Genomic DNA, 26,187 nt, shown 5'->3' on the forward strand with positions numbered 1-26,187 from the left:
CTTAATTACCTTGACAACTGACAAAACAAGAATAGCATACAGAAGAACGTTTCCACCTGGCAAGCATAAATGCAAATATCTCTAGTGCCATTGTTGAATAACTAGCTGCTATGATTTATTTGCTACCCAATTCAGTTGTTTAGATTTCCAGGTAATATCCTGATGCAAACCAGTTTTCAGTCATTTCTGGCAGGCCTTACAATGCTGTGTAGCTTCCAACAATTCCAGTGTCTTCCAGATGTGTTGGACCAGAGCTTTAATTGGCTGGGGATTGATAGGAGCTGCAGTCCAACATGCATGTACCACAGCATGAAGTGATGCATTACAAGAAGTGATGCTATCTGTAAACACATAGGGTGATACATAGCAGCATTACTTTTGCAAGTAATGTAACAACTTGAGTTTTTTTGTGTGTGGGAAGATGTTTTTAGGGATCACTTTGAGGGGATTTTTTTTCAAAAGCTATTTACTTTTTATGTGAATTCCTCATGCTCTGACCTAAAAAGTAACACATAATAATACTGACTGACTAATTCAGCCATAATAGCAATTTACTAAGGATGGGATTCTTTATAATGAGTTACACAATGAATTCCTTTAAAAAAAGAAAAACAAGTTTCCAAACTCTGGTAAAGAAACCACCAAATTGAACAAAGCCCATATAATACTAATATGGACTACATCATTACTACATCCTTAGACTCAATGGAAATTAGCATAATTGAATTCAATTGAACTTTTTGAGTTTTGAATAGTTAGTATATGTATGGGGCAGATAAAAACATACACCTTAATGGAGATTTCATGTAATTAAAGGAAGTGAGAGCCGTTTTCACATTGTGTTCTTAAAGACATGGGAAGACTTCAACTCCCACATTGGCTGGGACTTAAATGAATAATGTATGAACTGATTTTCAGCCAACACAGAGAATCACCATTTGCCAGAAGCAGACTGATAGGATATATCCAAACTGTATTTGCAGCTCTTGGCTTCTCACACTACTCTTCATTGTCTTTCACTGCTTTTCTCTCCCTGGGCCAGGATCATTTACACTGATATCAGTATCAATTTGAGACCTCCAGTCTCCAAAAAATAAGTGATGTCAGTGGCATCTGTGCATAATAGCTTCTTTATGCCTGTCAGAGGGATTATCCAGAAAGGGGGGAAAAGTCCATGGATGGGACTTTCCAGAAAAGGAGAGGGGGAGCTTATCCGGAAAGGGAAAAAAGTTGTTGTTGTTGTTGTTGTTATGTTACCTGCATATTCATGGTTTCCCATCTGAATTGAAATATCCTAGGGGCTTTTTTTCTCCCCCTCCCATGCATCACCTGTCATGCCTAAATTCAGACAATGCTTCAGAAATTGACTTTTACTAATTTTAACTGGGCTCTTTTTAATTATTATTTAGAAGTTATAGCTGAAGTGCTTTAGCAATATTATTCCAGTTAAGCATTAGGATCATTTTCTTTTATTGTTAGCATTCCCTTTTCCATCTCTATTGAATTTATTGTCCTGGGAACAGCCACTATGTTTCTTGGTGGTGGCTATCTTAGCTAGTTCTGGTACAGGATGAGTCTCCTTTGTCTGCAATGGACATGACCAGAAGTGTTTCAGAATTTGGTTTGGTTTCTCTCTCTCCAGATTTTGGAATATCTGCATATACCTAATGTGATATCTTGAAGATAGGGTCCAAGTCTAAACACAAAATTCATTTATGTCCCATATACACTTTATACACATAGCTCAAATAGAAACAGGAAGAGAAATAACATATTCACTAACTCCAGTCCATCAACAGCGGGTTGAACAAAGACAATGGCTTCCTGACACACTACACATACTATAACACTGGATGCTCTTGGACAATTTAACATATCTCCTTCTGGTTCCCAGCTTGCCCACACCACATTCAAAAATTCCCTCTTACCATTTCATACAGACACCTGGCCATAGCCAACATCTTCCCTCCTGCCTCAATGACCATCATTAAAAGCAGAACTTGTCACCTCATCACCAAACATTTTTGTACTTCCATAGGTATTCATAAACTTTAATTATAAAATTCCTGACTGAGCCTCATTTTACTCAATGCATCTAAGGAAGTAGACCAAGTCTACAAAAGGTTATGCTACAACTTTTTCTATACAGTTAGTCTCAAAGGTACTACAGGATCCCTTTGCATACTGACATAGCCAAAAGGTATTTTTATACAATATTTTTTAATAATTTTGTGCATGAAACAAAGTTTGTGTACACTGAACCATTAGAAAGCAAAGGTGTAACTATTTCAGCCATCTATGAAAAAAGTGTCACATTTTGGAATATTTCAGGTTTCAGATTTTTGGATAAGGGATTTTCAGCTTGTATAACACAGATAGACAGCCATGGAGAGGTATATTTAATTTTGAGAAACACTGGATTAATTTAAATTGACCTAGGGAGTAGGACTAAAAAGTACTAACAGTTCCCTGGGAATGCTTCAGGATGGGGAAAATGTCACAAAGAGCTCTAAAAATACTGGAAAGGATTTGAACAAAACTAGGGGACTTTTGGTTTTTCCAGTCCATCTGGAGACTGCATGTGAGTGGAGGCAGGGTTCATAGTAGAAGGCTATGTACAACACTCTGCTTGGGGATGCCTTTGGAAACTGTTCAGAAACTTCAGTGGCTCCAAAAGTTTGAGATCAGAGTGGTACTAGTTACAAGGACTGTATGTCCCTTGGTGAAACAGTTTCACAGGATACCAGTTGATTTCCAGGCACAATTCAATGTTCTGGTTATGACCTATGCAGTTTAGGGTCAGGGCCAGCCTATATGAAAGAGTGCCTCTCCCTATATGAACTTTCTCTCAGTCCTAGGAACTTCACAACTACATTTGGTGAGGACACAGTAGAGAGCCTTCTCAGTGTCTGTTTCCAGGCTGTGGAAATCCCTTCCATAGGAGGCTAGGCTGGCCCCCTCTCTACTCCCTTTCTTCCAGTAAGCAAACACATTTTTATTAAAACAGCCATTTGATGGTTAAGTGGTTGCAGGGAGCATTTGCGGAGCTTGCTGTTTTTAATGTGTTGTTTTTAAAATGATTTTATACCTGTTAAAATTAATAGCATTTTAACATGATAGCGGGTTTGTGTTTTAACTTTGCTATCATCAAGATTTTAGCTTTATTTTGTTTTAGTCTTCATTTTAAGTTGACCTGTGTCACATATCTAGATAAATAAATTAAATTAATTGATAAACACTCAGTACCCCATCCCCTTCACTCACCTATGTAAAAGAAAAGATATTAGGTCTCTGAATCTCTTTCTCTCTACAGGCACCAAAACAAAACAAAACCCAGCACCATGAGGAAGGGAGTATAAATTGAAAAATAGCAGAAAGGCCATGTCTGCCTTTCTCCTGACCAGGGACAAGTGGCAGGCAGATACACAGAATTCTGAGTAATATGTATTTTGAGTTTTTAAAAGGTAAAGTTTTCCTTGAATCAGACAATCTAATTATTCTTTTGAGTCTTTCATTGCCTGAGTTGTTGGGAACTATTTGTTCTGTAGGTGTGCCTTATATTTTGGACAAAACCCAAGTTTGGAAATGCTATAGCAGCCAAAACACAGCAGCTAGTCTGTGTTTGAGCAGGCCCAAAAAACCACCCACCAGATGTTTTATAATGCCCAAACTTTAGAAAGTGACCAGTTTTGTCCACACAGCTAAAAGGAACTACATTTCCCAAATCTGTAAGAGTATTGCTGCAAGATAGAAAAAGCTGATCTGAAAAGGTAGAGGACTTAGAAAAGAGGAGAGCCAACCTTGCAAGATTACTGTGCCCACAATGCTTCAGTTCTCATACTCCTAAGAATGGGTGGTACAAGGGACTATAAAACAGGGATAGGCAATCTAGTTAACACATATATTATCTATTCCTCCTGTAATTATACATTCCTGAAATAAGCAAGTCTAAACAAAGGTCATATTCCTTGTTAACTGCCTTGGGATGCCCTCTGTTCTTGTATTTGTGCTTCACATTGTTCTGTATTCCTATGCAACATGTATATATCCAGAGGCATGCAGCTAAAAAAAGTAAGCTGTTCTGCACAAAGCAGCAGCTGCTGCCACTTGGAAGAAATATTTAGACAGGAAAAACAGGTGATAAAAATTCCTCAAGCATATTCAAGCCTAAAGATATAGTTATGCATTAGCAGCTGCTCCTCAAGACACCACCCCACTTATCACAGGTATCAAAATATGTCACCTATTATTATTTTCCAAAATATTCATGCTCTTTTCCTCTCTCCAAATCTCTCAGGAGATCTGCAACTGACAATTTCATTCAGAAAGAACACGTTCCTTTGCTAATAGTACAGTAAAGAAAGCAAAGACAGAAAAATCAGGTCTCTGAAGACCTCTTTTCTGAGGTAATGTAAATTTGTGTTCTTGAAAACACTTTTTGCTCTCATGAGCAATGACAGCTTTTCCTCCAACAGAATAAACAAAGATCATAACTGGCATTTTGATTTGCAGTCAGCAAGGCAGCATATTCCATGTATACCACCTGCTTAATATGCAGTCATGTATTCTAGGCATCACTAAAATAACACTTCCTCCGCCCTTAACTTCACCATGTGGCAACAGCAATTGTTTAAGTTATCAGCTTCACATGTATTCACATTAATACGATGTGAAACACAGATTACAAGTAGTCTTTAAAGTGGTATGAGATACTACAGTTTAAGGGCCCGTTCACACTGCATAATCATGGTGCTATGATTCCAGTTTAACTGCTGTAGTAGCATCCTATGAATTCTTGGGATTTGCCATTTAGGAAGGTGAATATATAAAAAAAATTGTCTGCCAGAGTGTTAATTCCTTCCTAAACAACAATTCCTAGGAGTCTGTAGGATGCAACCATGGCAGTTAAAGTGGACTCATGGCACTACAATTGTGTAGTCTGAAAGGGCTCTAAGTCCATTTCGAAGCACAGTTGCCATTTCCCCCTCTCTAGACAAAACTCTTGTGCATGTAGCCTCTTTTAGACCCACAGCCAGTATCTCATTGTCAAGTAAACTTTATTCATGATAGCTAGTTACTAATAAAGCCATGAAAATAAAATGAAAGTCCTGGAAGGACTTTGCCCTAATTCTAGATGTATCAAAATATTGTGCTTACTCATGAAAGGAAAGGAAAGGAAAGAGCAACTCTATTATTAACTGCCCCAGTGCTGAGACATAACACTGAGAACAGACTCCCTTGTGAAACAATGCTGGCTCAAATGAAGCACTGATTATAAGTTGGAGGAATGATTCCGTTTCCTTCCATATCATTATTGTAGCTAAGCTAAAACCAAGCTGGAGTTTAAGTGTCAAATTCATTTTCATGCCCTTAGAAAGAATGATTCTGAAACAAGAGCAGAAGTATCCTTTGAAACAGTTAATGCTTTCCACTGTAACTTTCTACTCTGATGTCAGCTCTCACCTCATCTGAGGTGTCTTTGGCTGCTACCGCTATAGTGTCCTTCTCAGGTACAGCAAGGAGAGAATGACAAAGCTCAGGGAAATTGCTGAGGTTATAGAAAAAGCAGGAGCATCATTAGTTAGAGGACAAGGTCTAAATTTATAGGCTTCAGAATAATTCATACAAAGTGTGTCCTGAAATTCCTGAAAAGTAGTGATTTTAAAAAAAACTGCAGAATATATTTCAAAAGGGTGCGAGAAAGGCAAATAAGAGATCTGCTAAACCTCATGACTACTCAATTAATGCAAAATAGTATCAACTTGTAATTGAACATTTGGGTTTGGTTTTTTTTAAAAAAAATCTTGATTACAGGTTTAAGACTTCTCCACTCATCTCTAGTTTGGAAGGACCAAATAGGGTAGAAGAGGAGGGAGGGAGAATAGAGGGAGCCAACCTGTTGAATTGCTTTCTAGCCTGGTGGTCTTAAATTAGGAAGGTGCTTTCTTTGTGGGAGAACCAAACAGGGCATCCAAATCTCAGGTTTACAGTCCCAGACATATGAAAACTTAACCTGAATGCAGGAACATAACATACTAATTGCAACCTCAATGTGCCAACACTGACTACAAAGTCAGTGGTGCATTTCAGAACAGCAGTCAACATTTGAAGACAAGCCTGAAATATGTAGGTTAATTTTACAGTAAGTAGCAGAATAAAGCCTCTGGTCAAACTTTTCAGATCTGTAAGCATAGGCATAATAATTGAGTCTGTTCGTCAAAATAATTGAAGAGCTGCCTGATTTATAGATACTAGGGATCATCTGAATTACCACTGACCAATGAGAGACCATGGCTGCATCTGCACTGCATAAATAATGCAGTTTGACACCATATCAACTGCCATGGTCTCATTTGTCACTGCCTTGGCTCAGTGCTTTGGAATTGTGGGATTTGTAGTTTGAAGAGATAGTTAGCCTTCTTTGTCAAAGACCTCTGGTGCTACAACAAACTACACATTTCATAATTCCATATCATTGAGCCAAGGCAGATAAACAATGTCAAACTACATTGTTTTTTGTGGGTTTTTCGGGCTATGTGGCCATGTTTTATAAGAGTTTGTTCCTGACGTTTCGACAGCATCTGTGGCTGGCATCATGCAAACCACAGATGCTGTTGAAATGTCAGAAAGAAACTCTTCTAGAACATGGCCACATAGCCTGAAAAACCCACAAAAAACTATGGATGCTGGCCATGAAAACCTTCAACTTCAGATTCAAACTACTGTACATTCTTTCTGCAGTGCAGATGCAGCCCATAATGCTATAAATATGAAATCCCTCAGATGTCTACTCAGAAGAAAGCTTTACTGATTTTAAAGAGACTTAAACCCAGGAAAATATATACAGGATTACAGTCTAAGGGCTGTGCAGACTGCCCCTAAAGGGGCAGCCTACAGCTGCCTCCATCTTCTCCAGATCTGGTCTTTCCAGGGCACAAAAAGGAGCTGCAAAAGTGGAAAGAATGTGATAGCCGTGGCGCCATGGCTTTAAGGTGCTCCTTTGAGGCTGCATTGTGTAAATGCAGTGGCAGAGGAGTACCATGCCTTCACATATTGTGTGAAGCAGTGCATGGCATCACAGCGCCATGGGGGTGGAGTTGGGGCATGCGTCGTATGGACGCCATGCCATGACTCTGCCCCCAGGCCAGACATAATGGCCAATCTGTACAGCCCCTAAGTTACACAGCCAATAATACATAAAATGGGCAGGGGAAGTTCTAAGTTTATACAGATCCCAGACTACATTATTATTGCCTACATCAAACCATGAACCTTTTCCTTAAAGAAGATCAGATTCCACTGGGGGGGTCCATTTTTCCTCTAGTTAGTCAAGTAATTATTTTACACTAAGCAGCTCAACTTAACAAGAAATTGATTCATCTTTACTGTATGCAGTCTTATTTGAACTTCAGTATAATAGCAAATCTCTGTTACATATAAGTGTAAAAAGTACCTTTTAGCTGGTAAGCCATCCATGGCCACGTTAAGAGATGAACTAGGGAGGCTTTGTTCAGATTCAAGAAGTGAAGTGGTTGATTCCTTTTTCTGGACATCTAGAAGGGGCTTCTCAAGTCCCAAATTCTGTTCTCCAGATTGATTTGGAGAAGGCACATCAGTAAACAATTTAGGCTCCATCTTTTGAATGGTTTCTGAAATCTTTTTTGAATCCATTCCCTGATCACATATGCTAGACTGCAAGGGTGAGACACAGTCAGCAGTGAATAATGTACTGGCGATACCTGTTTTAGGGGTGTCAACAGAAATATGTTCTTCTGCTTCTGCTATGCTGAACATGATGTCATTTACTTCTTCCCCACACCCGTCATTGGGTTTGCAGTCACCTGGAGAATCATCTTCAAGGCTTACTTCATTTTTTAAGTAATCTATTAGTCCATGTATTGCTATGTCTTGAGTTTTCTCTTTTTCTTGGCTATCTATTAACACTGACAAGGATGTTGTACTTTCAAAGGCTTTCTCCTGAAGTGTATTTTCATCTAAAAGGTTGCAGCAAGTAGATTTCTTCTTATTTTCATCAGGCAATTTACTGGACTGCTCCATTTGTTCACTGTACACACAAAGACCATGTAGAAGATGGGGCAATGCTGAAGTGTTCCCTAGGTTAGTGACATTCTCTTTGGTTCCCTTGTCTACACTTGGCATTGAGTTGTGACACTGGTTTTCAGATGAACCTGGCTCTGCACTACCTAGACTAATTAAACTGCCTTCCCCCACTTCTGCCATGGTCATTCTGCCAAAATCACTTGCTGGAACAAATTTATTCAATGACGTAATCATTAAAGACAGCTCACTGTCAGAAGAGGGAGGTAAATCCTCCGTTTCTGAGCTATATGAATATGCCGGTTGCAGCTTTTCTGTTTCGAGGCTCATCCCATTCGCACTGTTATCATTACTTACAGCACTTGCACATTCATTTGCCTCTCCCTTCACCCTGATGCTGCTTGAACTGTCTACTTGACTATCTAACTTTGGCAAACTTGTGAGCACTTCTTCACTTGCATAATATTTTTTAATTGGGATATTTTCTGAAAAAGCATCAGACAAACAATACTCTGGTGAGTTTGTCAATGACTTTTCTTCCTGCACTATTTTCTGTTTAGTAGCTCTATCTAAAACCTCAGCCTCTAAGGGGAATACACCTCCTTCTGGTTTCTGATCAGCACTCCCAATTATTCCATCAGCTTCTTCCAGTCCCGGCTTACACTGAGGTATTACTTTGGCTGATGGACTGTCTCTCTCATCTGCTCTGTTTTCAGCTGAATGGTGAGGCACCTCTGTAGTGAGAGTACTTGGAACTGTCTTCTCAAATATTTTGCTAATATGCTTCCTGAAATCAAAAAAACCAATACCAAAGGTCCTGGAAGATTGATCATCGTGCTGTTTTTCAGAGGTCTCTGCAGATTTAGGAGTACTTATTTCCATCTTCGGGATACTGAAATTCTCAGCAAATGCACCCTGGTTTTTTTCTGCATTGTCTATATTTTGCACACTCTCACTGTGCTTGTCATCCACACAAGCGATGTTTGTTGCAGTGTCCTCATTACAGTCTGTTTGCTTACCAAAAGATGAAAGGCTCAGAAGCTTCTCTTCTAAGCTTGAAAGGCTGAAAACAGATTCTACCGAGCTGTCAAACTGCTGGGCTTTGAAGTTTACATCACTTTTTGCTCCTTTTGTTTTAATTGCCGAGATCTCAGTCTGCAGTTTCTTGAAATTAAATGGTGACAAATTACCTTCCAACTGTCCTTGCTCAGAAGAGTCCTGTGAGGTGAAGACACTCTCTTCCTTGCCTTGGCTTGGAATCACAGAGTCCTTCTCAGGGACTGACTCTAAAGGAATGGTATCTGAATTTAGTACTTCGGGCATCCTTTGATCTGCTGTGCTTTTCTCTGCTGAAGTATCACCCGAATGTACAGGTGTAGCAGCTGGAGCAACAATCTGAAAATTGGGAGTGGCACCTAAGAAGCCTTGGTACGCTGTAATTTCTAGCTCATCCTTTTGTAATCCATCCACAATGCCGTCATTCATACATTTTGTTGGTTGCTGGCTCACTCCGGTGTGCTGATTATCTGAAAATGCAGGTACAGAAAGAGTTGGTAGATCTGCCTGGGAGTCAGCTGGTAGGAACTCTGTCTTTTGAATGCTGTCTGTTTTACTCAAAACATTGCTGGAAACCATGTCTGTGAGTTCAGGTAATAAAGGACTATGTAACTGTATTGATTCCTGTATTCCTGCATTTTCAGCTCCTGTGACAATCAAGTCCCTTTCATAATTTATTTCCCCAGGTTCATATTTCTTGGTGGTTTCATCCACTAAACTTGTCTTCTCTTCTATTTCTGTATGGGATCTTTTTTCTGCCAATTCTGTTACTTTAAGGTTGGACTCATTACTTTTATAGCCATCATCAGCACAAGTCATTTTGATATCTGTTGTCAAAGTCTGTGGCAGTTCGACATTAGGAGAGATTGTTTTCTGCACTGTTGGATCACATTCTGTAATACCAGTGGTACTTTCACCTGTGTAGTCTGTCAGTCCATGTAAGCCATCCGATTGCATGCTTATGACAGGCTCTTCAGCATCACTGTGATCTGCTCCTTCACAAAGATCACTTAAAATCAGAGAATCAGAAACATCCTGGTTTAACTTACTTATGGCTTGTTGGTCAAGACAACTTTCTTCCATTTGACTGCTTGCTAGAGTTTTCAGGTTGCTTACTTCTACAATCTGTGCCATAGATTCAGAAATATTTGGCAATGGTGCATTTTCATCTGCAACAGCTGTTGAAACATTTGATTTCACCTGTAGCTCAATTTGGGGTTTATGTATATCATCTATTACTTTTATTTCACTTTCACATGGTGGTTGAAAGCCACTGGGATCCTCTGAGTCCTGTGAATGGGCCCTTTCAGGCAGAGTTTCATTAAGCTGTTGTTCATTGGAACTTCTTAGTGCTGTAAGACTGGCATGATCCACCTTTTCAAGTTCTGTTTTTGAAAGGTGGTGTTGATTACTGCAAATAAAGTGAAAGGACTCCAGACTATCTTTCATTTCTACTTGTGGAAATGGCATGAAAATGTCCACCATCTGTTGTACGTCTGCAGCCTTTCTGTGAAGAGTTTCCAAAGATGTTTCTCCATCACTGCTCTCTAGTGCATCATTATGCTCTCTTATGCTGCAATCTTGTAAATCTCCCAGTTTCGTCTGCTGGAAATCAGCCTTTACAGTGTTTGATGTTAGTTGTAGGCTGCCAGAATAATCCTCTCTCATACTTGGGTTATGTTCTTCAGTCACTTGTTCCTGTTGTACTTGCTGCAGGGAGTCCAATTTGCTTTTAGCTTTCTGTGCCACATTTGTGTTGGTTACCTGACTTTTCATGTCAATTTTATATTCCTCTTGACCAGTTTCATTACTTTCTCTCTGACCCACAGGGTTGCTTTGCTCAGCAACTGTCACAGGTACACAGGCAGCTTCACTGCAAGTCAGCATCTGTGGTTTGCTTTCAAAACAGGTTAGATCCTCCTGGATTTTTGTTTTTACTCCTGTAATGCATCCAGCAATCCTCGCCTGTTCATTTAAGTCCTGATGCTCGGGTTCTGCTTTAGGAGCTGGTATTATTTCTGCAAATGCTGTGTTGCCTTCAGATGTTATTTCATGCATTGCTTGGCCTTCCAGCTCCCATTCAGTTCTTTGAGAAAGTGTATGCTCCCAGGATCCATCTCGCTCATTTTGCATAACAGCATTGTCCTCCGAGTGCAGCATCAGTGAACCATGTGTGTCTACTAAACAAATTTTCTCTGCCATTTCACAGGCTGTAAAGCTGAGCTGTGTGTCTTCTGTTAAAAGATCACAGCTCTGTGGGCACATTTTCTCTTGTAAATGTAGTGCTTCCACAGACAGAAGGCTTTTATCCTCCTCCTCCTCATGGGGGGCTGTTTTTTCTCTCTCTGATCTCCTATTTAATTCAGGTAAATGCTCTTCAGGTACATTCAGAATATGTTCTGAACATAAATCATTTTCCAAAACTTTGCCACCGGCATCACTTTGAACACTGTTTGCCAGAAAGCTCCAGTAATCACCTGAGTTGGTGTTAGGACTCTCTTCCATTTTGTTAATATCAAAGTTTAGCAAGGTCCCTTGAGAAAGGTTTACCTCTTCCTGTACAAGAGGACTTGTTAAAACTGGCCTCTCTTGACTTCCAACCTCTCCCAAAGAAATGTCTTTGTTTTCCTGAGATACTAGACTGTCTTTTTTAATGAGCTCAGTAAGCTCACTCTCACTTGTGAAGTCTTTTACATTTCCCAACGGGGACAATCTTTTATCTACAATGGAATCTTCTCTCCCAAAACACACAAGATTTTCTGGGTCAGCGAGAGCAATGTTTCCCTCACTCACACACTCAGCTTTTGTGATTTCTTTGCCGCTGGCATGCTCTGCTCTCTTCTCAGAGGCAGCAGTACTTGCTTTCTGTTTTTCATTTTCCTCAGGCAACAAGGACACACCGGGAGGCTCAGGGCTCACTAGTAAATTCCCACTGCGATTTTCTCTTTTGGTAAGAAAGAGGGTTTCTGGTTTACTTGTGGTTTGATCTGGGCATTCTCTTTCAGGTGGGCAGCCCCTGTTTTTTTCTTCAGTCATGGTTATCAGAGACAAATCACAAGGAGTGAAGGGCAAACTGTGCAGGGCAGAAATGAGACCAGAGTGCTCGCTATTCTCTTCAGGAAAAATATGGTAAGGGTCATCTCTTTTGCTTGTTGCTGTGTCATTGCTGCTTTCACTGATGGAGGCAATGGGGCTGACAAAACTTTGACCCTCAACAACTGCTCTGTGTTTTTCAGTGTCTGAACCTCCTGCTGTGGGACAATTTAGGATTAAAGTTTCTTTTTTCATTACCAGGCTGTTTGGGCCATCTGTGTTCTGTCCACCTAGTTTTAGTACAGTTTGCTCCCCATGGCCCCCTTCCAAAGATTCTCCTGGTTGGCTGGTCCCTTGAGGGATACAGTAATCCAGCCCTTCTTCACTCATAGGTAATGGGACAACATGTACATTTTGCTTATCATTCAGCTGTTCACTCTGTTGTAATGAATCTGATTCACTGGAAATGGTTTGTTCAGTCCCAGCTCCTGGCATCCAAGTGGCATCTGACAAAGGATTAAGTGCTGAGCTAAAATCATCTGGAGTTTTTTCATCCTTTATTGCAAAGGTGGCAGCAGGTGGTAGAGTATCTGAATCACTGCTGAGAGATGGATCGGGAATAGTTCTTGTGGTTTTGTCATTCACAGTGTTTGGGTACGACAGTAGACCAGGTAACTCTCCATAGGTATCCTCAAGACTCACAGCAGCATGCTCCTTGACACACTCCACCAGAGGCATTGGCAGAACTTGGCTTTTGTCTTTGTTTCCTTCACTAGCCCACTCTGAGAAGTCAGACACTGCTTGCTCTTGTTGGTGCAGAAAATCCTCCAGTGCTGTCACCTCTGGAGATACTGCAAATATGTTTGCACCAAGTGATTCTTCACCGGCATTGCTGCACAGGCCTTCGTTACTAAGGCTGCCAACAATGGAAATGTATATTCAGTTCAGTTTAGCAATACAGTGGAACACAAAAAATAAAATAAAATTAAAAGCCACAAAGTTTCAAAGCCATGCAGGCACATGCACTAAAAAGTTGGCTGTTTGCTTTCATGAGGCAAGCTACCAGAGGCTCAAACATCATAAAAATTCTGAGAGATTCATTACATGGAGATATATTTCTACAGGCTACCATGTTAGATATGTGGATTAACGTTCTATGGATCATTTTAAATAATTTATTGTTCTGCATGCTGTTTCTCTCCTTTTGCACCATAATACACATAAAATAAAGCCTAAGACAAATGCCAAACATGGAAAACTCATCAGAATGGGATTGAATTTCAGATGGAAAATTTTAGTATGGAGGGATCATATTGTTTCTGACTGTAAAAGGCTACAAAGTTCAATGTTACTCTAGTTTTACTTTTTTATTACATACATCTGTGTTTCCCTAAATCATGACTACAATCCTAACACAATTTAGAACTGAGTATGACCCAGCAAATGTGCTTATGAGTAAACATGTATAAGTTAAATCTAAGTGAAGTACTGATAGCATCCTAGATATACTACTAAAAGTGAAGTACCATATGTTACAGGCCACACTGAAATGGCCACTCATTTCTGTGCACAATGCTGAAACTCTTGGGCCTACTGTTTTCCTACCATTATCCCACTTAACTCTGACTTATTAATCTACATCACCGGTTCTCAACCTGTGGGCCATGACTCCTTTGGGGGTCGAAAAACCCTTTCACAGGGGTCGCCTAAGACCATTGGAAAATACATATTTCTGATTAGGAACCGAGGCAAAAATAATTTTATGGTTGGGGGGGGGGGTCACCACAACATGAGCAACTGTATTAAAGGGTCGCAGCATTAGGAAGGTTGAGAATCACTGATCTACATGCATCTCTACTGTTGGTACAAGTACACAGTCTACACTCATCTTTCCATCATGCTTGCTAGTGAATACAAGACCACAGATTCAGACTGGCCACTGCTTTTTGCCTTTTCATGTCAGCTATGATAGGCAGCTGCTGCCTTTGCTTTCTACCGTCATCTGGCTCCTTTGCCTAGATCATTTGTGTGCAAGTAAAGTGGACATCAGTTGTTGAGAATGCAAGCTTTCTCCCAGCACCAACCAGTGGTGCAAATTATAGTTGGCCCGCCATTTTCATGTATTCTTTATCCAGTGTTTCAACCATCCACAGCTTGAAAACATTAAATATATATATAAATTCCAGAAAGAAAACCTTGATTTTGCTATTATATAAGGGACATAATATTACTTTGCCATTGTATTTAACAGAACTTGAGCATCCATTGATTTTGATATCCACAAGGGTCCTGGAACCAAACTCCAGTGGATACCAAGGGCCCACTGTAACAAGCTTTCTACTTTAGATGGCACTACTGCTCAGATAACCATTCACTTTGGATTCAAACGTGTTTTGAGGCATCATACTGAATGCACAGCACTAGCCACGGATAGCAGCAGAAACTGTATAAACCTCTGTTTACACTGCCTTCTTGGGACTGCAAAATCAGCAAGGGAGACTGTAATTTGGCAAGTAGATGGTAATGCTGGTTCAGTGAGTCCCAAGCTGTGCAAGAGTGATCTAGGCAATACCTTTACAGGATTACAGGAGTGATCTAGCCAATATGGCTACCCCAGAATATGTTTCCTAGAAATCAAAATATCTTAAATTCACCACATGTGGGAATCAGGGCAATCAGATCCTTGAAAACTCTATACAGGTTGAGCCTTTCTTATTCAGCATTCCAAAATACAAAATACTCCAAAATTGTCTACTTGAGATTGTGACACCTTTGCTTTCTGACGGCTCAATGTACACAATATTATTAAAATATTGTGTATAAAATTACTTTAAGGCTATGTGTATAAGGTGCATATAAAACAGAAATGAATTTCATGTTTAGAATAGAGTCCCATCTCCAAGATATCTCATTATTTTTGTGCAAATATTCCAGAATCTGAAAAACTCCAAAATCCCAAACACTTCTAGTCGCAAGCATTTTGGAAAAAGAAAGACTCAACCTATACTGCTTTGTTCAGAGAAGGGGCACATGTAGCAGTGAGCCCAGCATTTGGCAGCACATGTTCCTTATCTCTGATCTTTCGTAGGTCATGATGAACTGTGTTGAAATATATTTTAAAGTAAAAAAATGTGCCTCATGAGAACAAAGACAATATTTGCTGCACATAAAGCTTAAATTGTCATGCAATCATGCTTTGCCTTTAAAATATTGGATGCATTACTATATACAAAAAAGTATGTATTGGAATCTCAAGGCATTTTCACAGGATTTTGGGTAATCTCACCACTTTCCCATGGAGACAAAGCATGCTATCAAGATCTGAAGAGTTCTTCTACCCATAAAAGCCCAAATACACTGGCACAATAACAGGCAATGACAACATTACTTATACATTTGCTATGCCAGGGGCAGGGGCTAACTCATCCTGAGCACTCCCACTAGGTTGCACTACTATGTTTTTCTTGAACCCAACATGACATTATATTAGTTCCAGTTTTGGTTTCATCCAATTTTCAGTTAGTTTGGAGGGTTGTGGGGGTGAGGAAAGCTAAAACACCACAGCTAGGTGTCATTTTCATACACTTCAGAGGAAAAGTCTGGATGACCAAGTTATCAGGGCAGCTATAGATAGATGGGAAAGAGAGAAAAGAGCCACACGAAGATCATTTTTGAGGGTCATGATATGGGTATTATGACCCTCAAAAATGATCTTCGTCTTCAGGTAACAATCATCCAAGCATGACTGTTAAACAATGCCTCTCACAGACAATCTTTCCAGAAAGCTATAGCTGATGATATTGTAAGCTAGTGAAAGGCCCAAGAGTATCAATAGGATGAATCCCCTTTGTTTTTGTCTTTACAAAGATCACCCCAAGGCAATTTATGCCATATCCTTCCTGAAACAAGGCCTGAAAGTGATCCATACCAGGGGAAATACAGCCTGTGGGGTCCATGTAGCTTCCAAGGTTGTTTTATGGTTCTTTGAGATCCCATGCCTGCAATCCCCATGACTGGCCATTGCCAAACAAGCCTCTGCAATTTCTCCCCAGGGCAGCACTCTTAAGCCTGTACAGTGACTCCTGTTTAAAGAAAAGGACCATGTAGGCCTGAAACAGGTGAGGGGAGTGCTACAATGCCTGCGAATGCAGCAAAATGTCATTAGAACCCTACAGAGGCTTGGGGGCACTACTGGGAAATGGGAGACACATTTGTAGACACAATTTTTGGAGAAAATGGACCAAAAATATTGGGGATGAAAAGGGAGGTATTTCTCTTCAAGGTACTGTGAAATGTAGCCTAATCTCATGCCCTCCAATATTTGACAGATGAAATCTGGAATGCCAGACGGGCCTTGTTTCAGGAAGGATATGGCATCAATTGCCTTGGGGTGATCAAGACTACAAATGAACTGTTTGTTTTCTCTCTACTAATGCCATAGGCATCTCACAAATGAAACAAAGTTATGTATGGACAGATGGCCAAGTGAATTTGAGTAACATATTTGCAAGACTTTGTTACCCCTATGTTTCTTAGCTGCTTTATATGTTACAAGTCAAACACAATGTCCATAGTTAAGAGAAAATGAGAATGGCAAAATCTAGATGAGACATTTATTTTGTTTTAAAAAGGTACATCTTTCTGTTAAGGGTAAAAACTCTCAAGAAGTTTTCCAAAGTAAAACACAATAACTGTAAAGTGTAAATAAAAACTAGCAGTAACATAAAGTGATAAAGGCATGAATGCTAATGAGTTTATGTTGTTAACTGCAAATCTTCCTAAGGCTCTGATCCTAGTCATCAGGGCTTACTTTCACATAAATGTGCCTCCAGCTGAGTTACAAGGCTTTCCAAATAGAATGAACCACTACATTGTGGCTCCTAATTGTATGTATCTACCTTGTGTAAAGTCTGCCACTACTAACACCTTAGGAGTGGCAATATGTTCTTGAACATGGATTTACAAGTTCATGACCTGTCTGGTCCCATGCTGATAGCAATTTGGTAGAGCTAGCTTAGCAGACATTTACCAGAGAAGATTTCCAGTTGGTGGTGAGGAATCCTATGTATTAAACCATTTACCCCTTTTCATTAATTACAACACATTTAAGAATGTGTGGACATCCCCTTTACATCATATTTAGATTAAGTTCTCCTTGATCTTCTTACTTAACTGAATGTAGCAACCATCCAGGGCCTAACTGTCAAGACCTAATTGATTTTATCCAATTTGTACATAGGCTATGGTCAACACTGTAACTGGTTTTAAACTGTCCAGTTTTAAGTGATACATCATTTAATATGTTTTTAGGGGTTTTTTAAATTATTGTTATTGTTGTTTACTGTCCTCAGTTGGTGTTATTGTACACTGTCCTTAGTGCATCAGATATAAGGCAGGATATAAAGCCAGTGTGTAATAGTGGTTTCAGTGTTACAATATGATTGTAGACCAGGATTTGAATCCTTGCTCGGCCATGAAAACTCACTGGGTGACCTTGGGCAACTCACACTCTCTCAGCCTCAGAGGATGGCAATGGCAACCCCCCTCTGAACAAAACCTGCCAAGAAACTCTGTGATAAGTTTGCCTTAGGGTTGCCATAAGTTGGAAGTGACTTGAAGATACACAACAACAATAAACTTTTTAATAAATAAAAAATACTATATTTGACACCTGTCATATCTGTTTTTTAAGATTATGTGACCAGTTATATAAAGCCACTTCACTTTTTGTTTATCTAAAATGTTTTCTGCTCCACTATATAAATGTGTTCTTGAAGCAATGGAAATGTATCTGTATTATGATGGCATTATGAAATCTTCCCTTGAAATATAATTAAGAAGGAACAAAACACATAATGCTGTGTATAGTTGTGCTTACACTTACCCTCTACCCTAAATTTTTGATCCAGAAAATGAAAACTCAGAGAGGTTCCACTGTAAACTACACTGTAAACTATGGCAAAATGAGCAAACAGAAAACCCTCACACATAAATTGTACCTACAGTGGATCACAGCTAATGTTTCTCACCTAAGAGACAGTAAACAGAAGGAGCTCCAGTTGCAGAAGAACAAGTTCCCACTCATAGAAATTGCCCTCTCATGACAACAACTGTCTTCTCATTCTTAAAGCAAAAAACCTATTAGAACATCTTTCAATTCACTGGAGCAGATGGAATGGACGGGGTCATGTTAGACTCTACCAGTTAGAGGGAAAATCTAGTTCTGTTTCCCTGAAAGGGAAGAACAATCTCTTCTGCTAATATATGCACACCATTAGATACAACACAGACCTGGTAACAGGTCAAAAACACACTGCAGAAATAATCCAGTTTGGGACCACTTTAACTGCCCTGGCTCAATGCTAGGGAATTATAGGAACTATAGTTTTGTGAGACATTTAGCCTTCTCTGCCAGAGAGTTCTGATGCTACAATAAACTATAATTCTTAGGATTCCCTAGCACTGAGCCAGGACAGTTAAAGTGGATTATTTCTGCAGTGTGTTCTGGATCATAGGCCTGGTACAGACGGGCACACTGCAGTGATATCAGGGCTCAATAGTGCTGGCTGTCCAGATGCGCCCAGCCCTAGTGACATAACAGGTGCGCGCACCTGGAATGGCATCATAGGGCTGCATTGCAGCCCTTATGACGGTGGAAAAAAGGAGCTGCATAGAGCGGCTCCTTTTTGAGTGCGCATCTGTGCAGCCACATATGGATACAGCAAAGAGGAGCAACATTTCACCACCTGCGTGTACTGGGCCTTAATTAGCATTCCCACATCCCAGGGCCTGGTCTCTGTTCCCTAGTCTTCAGGGCAAGGAGGTATAATCTTACATGGCTGCTGGACGCTACTTTCAAGTGGCTACCACAGACTGTTTTCCATCCAAAGAAGAACTTGGAAAACTTTATTTGGTTAGACTATAATTTCCACTTGTTTCAAAAAGCAGTGCTTACTAGGAGATTAAAAGCAGTACTGGGGAAACGTCAGGAAGAAATTCTTCTAGAACATGACCACATAGCCCGAAAAACCCACAAAAAACAATAGTACTGGGGAAGTGTGCTAAGCTTGGAAAACTTTATTTCCAACCAGAGAACTGTTTTCTTACTTGTTAGACTTGGTTTTTACTATTTGAATTACATGCTTTGAGCAACTGTGATTGATACTTAACGAATTATGTTTAATAACATCAGCAGGGCTTTACATCTATGTAAGACATCAACAGCTGTGTCCCTAGGTCTCACATTTCAGCACTGAAATCTTAGGGCTGGCATGCTCCTGGATTGGCAACTATAAACATTTTATAACACACACAAATACATCCCACTATACATATAAATATGCAGTACTCAAGCAACACATTTCCACCAACACGAGCTTGGAAATACTGCATTAGTATGACATTAAAAATAAAGTAATCGGTTGCCAGTACAGTACTCAAAAATATTAAAAGTAACATATTACATTATTCTCAAGTAACATGTCATTAGTGTTGCTTTTCATTTTTTAAAAAGCTTAATTTTAAATTAAAAAATTTAAAATGGCACCAAAGGCTTGAAAATAAGCCCTCCAAAGCAAAATCTTGAAGTTGCAAGTTGCTCACTACTCTTAAATCCTTCAACTTTAACATCACAGAATTAAAATGATTAACAGTAATATCAGTGGAAGCTGTTACTCGAAATGAAACAAAGAAAAATGTAACAGCATTAATTTCAGCTAGTTATTTCTAAGTCCTGGTTGTTGTTGTTGTGTTCCTTCGAGTCATTTCTGAATTATGACAGCCCCAAAGTGAATCTATCACAGTGTTTTCTTAGCAGAATTTATTCAAAAGGTGTTTGCCTTTACCTTCCTCTCAGGCTGAGTGAGTGTGACTTCCCAAATGGGTTTCCAAGGTGAAACGGGGCCTAGTCCAACAATCAAACCATTATGCCATGCTGGCTTTCCCAAAGACCATACAGAATTACATAAATTGTGTTTTTAAAAGCAAATCTAAGCCAGTATTCATCTAAGGATATTAGAAGCCACAAGCTCTCAGAAGACACAAACAACATTAATGTGCATGCCCACAAAACACTAGCAGGTGCATTTTCACTAATCATTTACAGCAGTGCATACTAGATACCTGCTTGTGACTGGCATTTGAGATCTTGACTCTTCATTTACATCAAACCCAGTAAAAAGAAGATTATGTGGGACAAGGGATTGGTAGGACTCACTTGTCTCACGTTCAGACATTAAAGGCCAGCTCCCTCTGTCAGAACAATGTTGAGGGGAAGAGAGAAAAAGAAAGAAAGATTTCCTGAAACCCATTTTAAAAAAAGAAAAATCAGACTGGCATGCCACAAATCACACTCTGTCATTTAGTACCTTTAGTATCTTTGTGATTTCTATCTATGCACTCATATTTGTCTTTAGCAAGTTAACAAATGCTCATTTCATCTCAAAAGAACTTCCCAGGATATATGTGTGTATGTGTGCCTCCAAGTTACCTGTCGACTTACGGTGACCCCATGAATTTCATAGCTGTACAGTCTGGCCTCTGTATCCACAGATTTTTTTATCCATGGATTCAAGCATCCATGGCTTGAAAATATTCAAAAATATATAAATTCCAAAAATCAAACCTTGATTTTTCTATTTTATATAATGGACATCATTTTACTATGCCATTGTATTTAATGAACTTGAACATCTATGGGTTTTGGTATCCATAGCGGTCCTGGAACCAAACCCCAGTGGTTGCCAATGGCCCGCTGTACTGTCTTACAAATAGGATCAACCCTATTTTTGTAGCATGTTTGAGACTGACTGAAAGAAATTTGTAGCATAAACTTTTGTAGACACAATCAATTTCACTGAATAATTGAACCTTTGAAAGCTTAATGCTCCAAACTTCTTTCTCTAAGGAGATTATCAGATGGGGTAAAAAGGGGGAAGAAAAAGCCATAATCCTAGCTAAAATGGATAATTGTGCAGAAGATTTTCAGATGAAGGACTTATCCTGTGAAGAACCAGGAATGCTACAGCAACAAATCATTCATGGGGAAATCCCGTGAATGGCTTCTCAATAGCACGTTTGAAGCATGATTGCCAGTGTGTGAAAGCTAATCATGTTTCATTTGCACTATTGGGGAAGCAACCCAGGACCTTAAAGTTTAAAGGGTCTGCATTTTGGCACAGACAATTCATTCCATTGTCAGGATTGGATTTGCAGTGGATTTCAGGTCCAAAACACACTACAGAAATAATCCCGTTTGAGACCATTTTAACTACCCTGGCTCAGTGCTAGGGAATCCTGGGATTTCTAGTTTCTTGTGGCACCAAAGCTCTCTCTGACAGAGAAGTCTGAATGTCTCACAAAACTACAGTTCCCAGGATTCCCTAGCACTGAGACAGGAAAGTTAATGCGGCCTCAGACTGGATTATTTCTGCAGTGTGTTCTGGGCCTCAGTCTTGTTTGAGGTGTAGGGCATGATTTTGTTTACACTGGATGAAAATACTATGGTGAAGTAATAAATTTTATTTTATTGTTTTTTACTCTGTGCATGATTTGAAGACATTCACTGAAATGGCACGTGCACAAAACTACAATTCCAATACACTAATGATTCATTCACAGATATGTGTGGAAAGCAATCGCGCTATTCTTTGGGTTTTATATCACCTTATCATGCGATTGCACCAGTATGCGAAGATATTAAGCACTATAGAGTTATTGTTGCTTTTTGTTTTCACTACCACAATAATTGCTGAATTGGCCCTGGTGTGATAATCTCCTCAGTTAGGTTCTATCCATACTGGAAAAGTATAGCTGTTTGCTCCCACTTTAACTGCCATGGTGCCATCCTGTGGAACTGTGGGATTTGTGAGGGATTTAGAGATTTCTACTTCACTCCCCCCATCTCCAGGGCTAGAGCTTTCTAGTAGAGAATCCTAAATCCTTCTCTAAACTATAAATCCCAGCATTTAATACAGTGGAGCTATGGTAATAAAAATGGGATCAATCTGCTGTAATTGTGCAGCACAGATGCATCTGAGTGTTACAAGATCCCTTAGTATATTGATACAGACTAACACAACTTAAATGTACTGTACTAAAGAAACTGAAGGTCAAACTGAGGTTACTTCCACACTGCAGAGCTAATGCAGTTTGGCACCACTTCAACTGTCATGGCTCCATCCTATGGAATCATGGGATTTATAGTTTTTTGTGGCACCAAAGCTCTCTGACAAATACAAAAATACAAATCTCAGAATTTCATAGCACTGAGCACTCACAGTTAAAGCAGTGACAAACTGCATCAGTTCTGTAGTGCAGATGCTACTCTGAATAATATTAAAAGCCAGGATGTGTTATTTTAAAATTGACAGCTGAGAGGGAGAGCATGCAGCATAGGGGATTATTTTCACTTTCACAGCAGTTGCAAGTGAAATCCTCTCCAACCCTCTCCGCTTTATTTCCCCAAGAGGTAAGCTACTAACAGTGAAATGGCAACTTCAAATGGTGGGTGGGATTTACCTTGAGGTAAGGGTTAATTCCATGGTCCTAATCCTGTTTGGCTGCTATTTAGCATTTTAAAAAAATAGATCAAAGAATTGTGTTCATGCATTTTATGAGAATCCTACTTGGTTCTCAAACACTGACAGAAATTATTAGATTCCTGTGTGTCACTTTGCTACTCATGTTTCCTTCCTGGAGGGGAAAAAATACCATACTGCACATAAAGAAAAACAAACCACACACTAAGGAAGTTGTAAGAATACAGTAAATTGCACATTACAAAATATGCAAGCTTAGCTAACTGCCAGATTGCCCACTAGAAAAGTCATTAGTTTTGAAGGTGCATTGCAACTGTTAGAAAGGTTTTGTGGAATTACATAGACAAGGGCATCAGATCCTTGTAGTATGTGCTAATCCAAAATAATCACTCCTGATTTTAAATTCTCAGTCACTAAAGTGGGGGAGTGTGACCCTGTTGGTGCTCTTAGACCTCTCAGCGGCTTTTGATACTATAGATCACGGCATCCTCTTGGACCGCCTGAAGGGGTTAGGTATTGGGGGCACTGCTTTGCAGTGGCTCCGGTCCTTCCTCTCGGGCAGGTCTCAGAGGGTGCTACTCGGGGACTGTAGCTCCAGTAAGAGGTACCTCACTTGTGGGGTTCCTCAGGGGGCTATTTTGTCCCCGATGTTATTTAACATCTATATGAAGCCGCTGGGTGAGATAATACGGAGTTATGGTGCTGGGTGTTATCAGTACGCTGATGACACCCAAATCTATTTCTCCGTATCTCGTTCGTTGGCCTCGAATTCCGATGGCATCTCTTCTCTCAATGAATGTCTTCAGGCGGTAATGGGCTGGATGAGGAAAAACAGATTGAAACTGAATCCAGACAAGACGGAGGTGCTCATGGTAGCGGCCCCGAAACCAAGAATTGGGTTGCAACCTCCAGTCCTGGATGGGGTCACACTCTCCTCCAGCGACTGTGTTCGCAGTCTGGGGGTGCTCCTTGACTCGTCGCTCCTGATGACAAATCAGGTAAATGCAACGGTCAGGAGTGCCTGTTATCAGCTTCGGCTGATACGCCAGCTGCGCCCTTTTCTGGAAGTAAGGGATCTCGAGACGGTTGTGCACGCGCTGGTAACCTCACGCCTTGACTTCTGTAATGCACTCTACATGGGGCTACCCTTGTGCTTGACTCGGAAATTACAGCTGGTTCAAAACATGGCAGCCAGGCTTGTGTCAGGTACATCTAGGAGGGACCACATTACTCCGGTTTTGAGGTCCCTCCACTGGCTGCCTATCAGCTTCCGGGCCCAGTACAAGGTGTTGGTTATCACCTTTAAAGCCCTAAATGGCTTGGGTCCAAACTATCTTAGAGACCGCCTCCTCCCGTACAATCCTCCCCGCGCTCTCCGGTCCTCTGGGAGGAACTTACTGCAGCCTCTAAAATCTAGGCTTGCGGCAACCTCCCAGAGGGCGTTCTCTGCTGTCGCCCCCAAACTCTGGAACGACCTGCCGGATGAGATCCGTCAGATAACATCATTAGACAGCTTTAAAAAAGCGGTCAAGACGGATCTCTTCCGGCAGGCCTTTCCAGATTAACCATCCCGGCCCAGGTTCCCAGGTTCCCTGATTCCCTCATTCCTCCCGTGGCCCCATCTTAGAGATGGTTGAGGATCAACAGAGGGATATCAGGGTTTTTAGTTTTAACTGCTGGTTTTATGCTTTGTATTGTGTTTTTAATATGTTATACTGTTTAATACTGTCTTAAGGGGGGGAGGGATAAAGTGTTTTTAATTGTCATATTTTATATTTTACTGTTGTTAACCGCCCGGATTGGTTTGCCAGAGGGCGGTATACAAATAATAATAATAATAATAATAATTATTATTATTATTATTATTATTATTATTAAACTTTTTCACCATAAATACATATCAAAATAGAACAAAAATCTATTACCATGCTGCCCATAAATACAAGAGGATGGTTAGTAAGGTATTAAATTACTTTTCAGTTTGTAGCATTAAATGGGTTATCGTAGCAGAAATTCCCTTGGGTAACAGCCTACTTTGTTAGATGCATTCTTTCATTAGCAAAGGAAGAAGTATCTTGTGCCTACCTGGCATCTCCTGCGGCTAAGGAAGGCTCATTATCTGGCAGCAAATGTGAAACAGCAGAATCTACAGGTGAGCTATCAAAATCATTCTCCTCAACAGTTCTGTCTTTATTCTTTCTCCTCTGCTTTTTCTTTTTTGCTTCTCTCTCATTACTAGGTGGCTGGATTGATTCTGGAACAGACTGAATATCCTGAAGGGGAAAAGTAAAAGATAGGTGGGGAGTTAAAAAGAAAGCAGATACTTTAAAATAAGTGGAGCTTTAATTCAGTTTGCTGTTTCCCCTCTCCCTATTTTGCCCTGATCAGAGAGGGAACAGTTGAGCTAGCCACAAATCCTAGCAGAGAGTGAGGAAAACAACTGTTCTTAAGCCAGGTATGATGTTCTTAGCTGGCCTCTAGAGGGTATTCTTATCTCATCATCCAGCCCGGTAGATGTTTCCCTTTGCTCAGCAAATGCACCACGCTTCCTAAAAGAGAGATAACTTTACTAGATTCAGAATAGAATGATAAAGAACTAAATCATCAAGAGGTAAGAAACTCCATACACAACACAAAACAAGTTACCCACCCTAAACATTGTAAAACCAGGGCTACAGCAGCCTTGCTATGTTTATTTATGTGTTTATAGAAACACATGACAAGAGTCTTACAGCACCTTAAAGACCAGCAAGTGTAGTCTAAATATAAATGTAAGCAAATACAGAGTCAATCTCTACTTTTCTTGATTACTGATAGTTATAGGATGAATATTGCAACCAATTTTCAAAAAAAGGAAATGCATGAGGCTGAAGCATCATTTGTAACTTTCACCTTGGGTATTTCCAGATGGACAGTTCCTAGTACCGGTACTTTTTGTTATGTACCTTCAAGTCCAATCTGACCTATGGCAACCCTATCATAGCGGTTTCTTGACCAGATTTATTCTGGTGATTTGCTATTGCCTTCCTTCAAGGCTGAGAGAATGGGAGTTACCCAAGGATACCCAATGGGTTTCTATGGCTGAATGGCGATTCGGACCCTGGTCTCCTGGAGTCCTAATCCAACACTCAACCTTCAATCTAATTCATGCTGGCTCTCAGTGCAAACTCTCCTAGCTCTATCAGTTAAAATATCCTGGTGCAGTAACACCATCATTACCTGCTGAACAGATTTAGCATAAAAGAAACTAGAGGGAAGAAGCAACACAGGAGTGTATTTGCATAACAAGTTAAAGCAGGGCTTCAGGGCCTTTCATGAATAAGCAGTGAGTTGTGTTCTGATTTGCTGGACAGAAAGATACCTTGGAAGGGAAGCTGTCTACAGCAGGATGAGGCAATAAAGGAGGGAGGGGGGAAGTGCCACTTGTAGGCCACATATGGATTCAAGCCATCCCCCCCCCCAACACACCAGATTTAAAATTTAGGGGGGGGGAGCAACCATC

General features: G+C 40.2%; 1 protein-coding gene across 1 annotated transcript in view; it reads right to left on the bottom strand.

Annotated features, from left to right (window-relative positions):
- Positions 1-26,187, bottom strand: part of LOC121924996 — a 174,686-nt gene that overhangs the window by 116,281 nt on the left and 32,218 nt on the right. The window contains exons 3-5 of the mRNA XM_042456654.1: positions 24,771-24,958; positions 20,269-20,397; positions 7,454-13,063 (exon numbers count right to left, since the gene is read on the bottom strand). Coding sequence (XP_042312588.1) covers positions 7,454-13,063; positions 20,269-20,397; positions 24,771-24,958 — 5,927 coding nt within the window. The remainder of the gene's footprint in view (positions 1-7,453; positions 13,064-20,268; positions 20,398-24,770; positions 24,959-26,187) is intronic.

The sequence above is a fragment of the Sceloporus undulatus genome, chromosome 3 (genome assembly GCF_019175285.1).
Source record: "Sceloporus undulatus isolate JIND9_A2432 ecotype Alabama chromosome 3, SceUnd_v1.1, whole genome shotgun sequence".
In the NCBI taxonomy this organism is placed as follows: Eukaryota; Metazoa; Chordata; class Lepidosauria; order Squamata; family Phrynosomatidae; genus Sceloporus; species Sceloporus undulatus.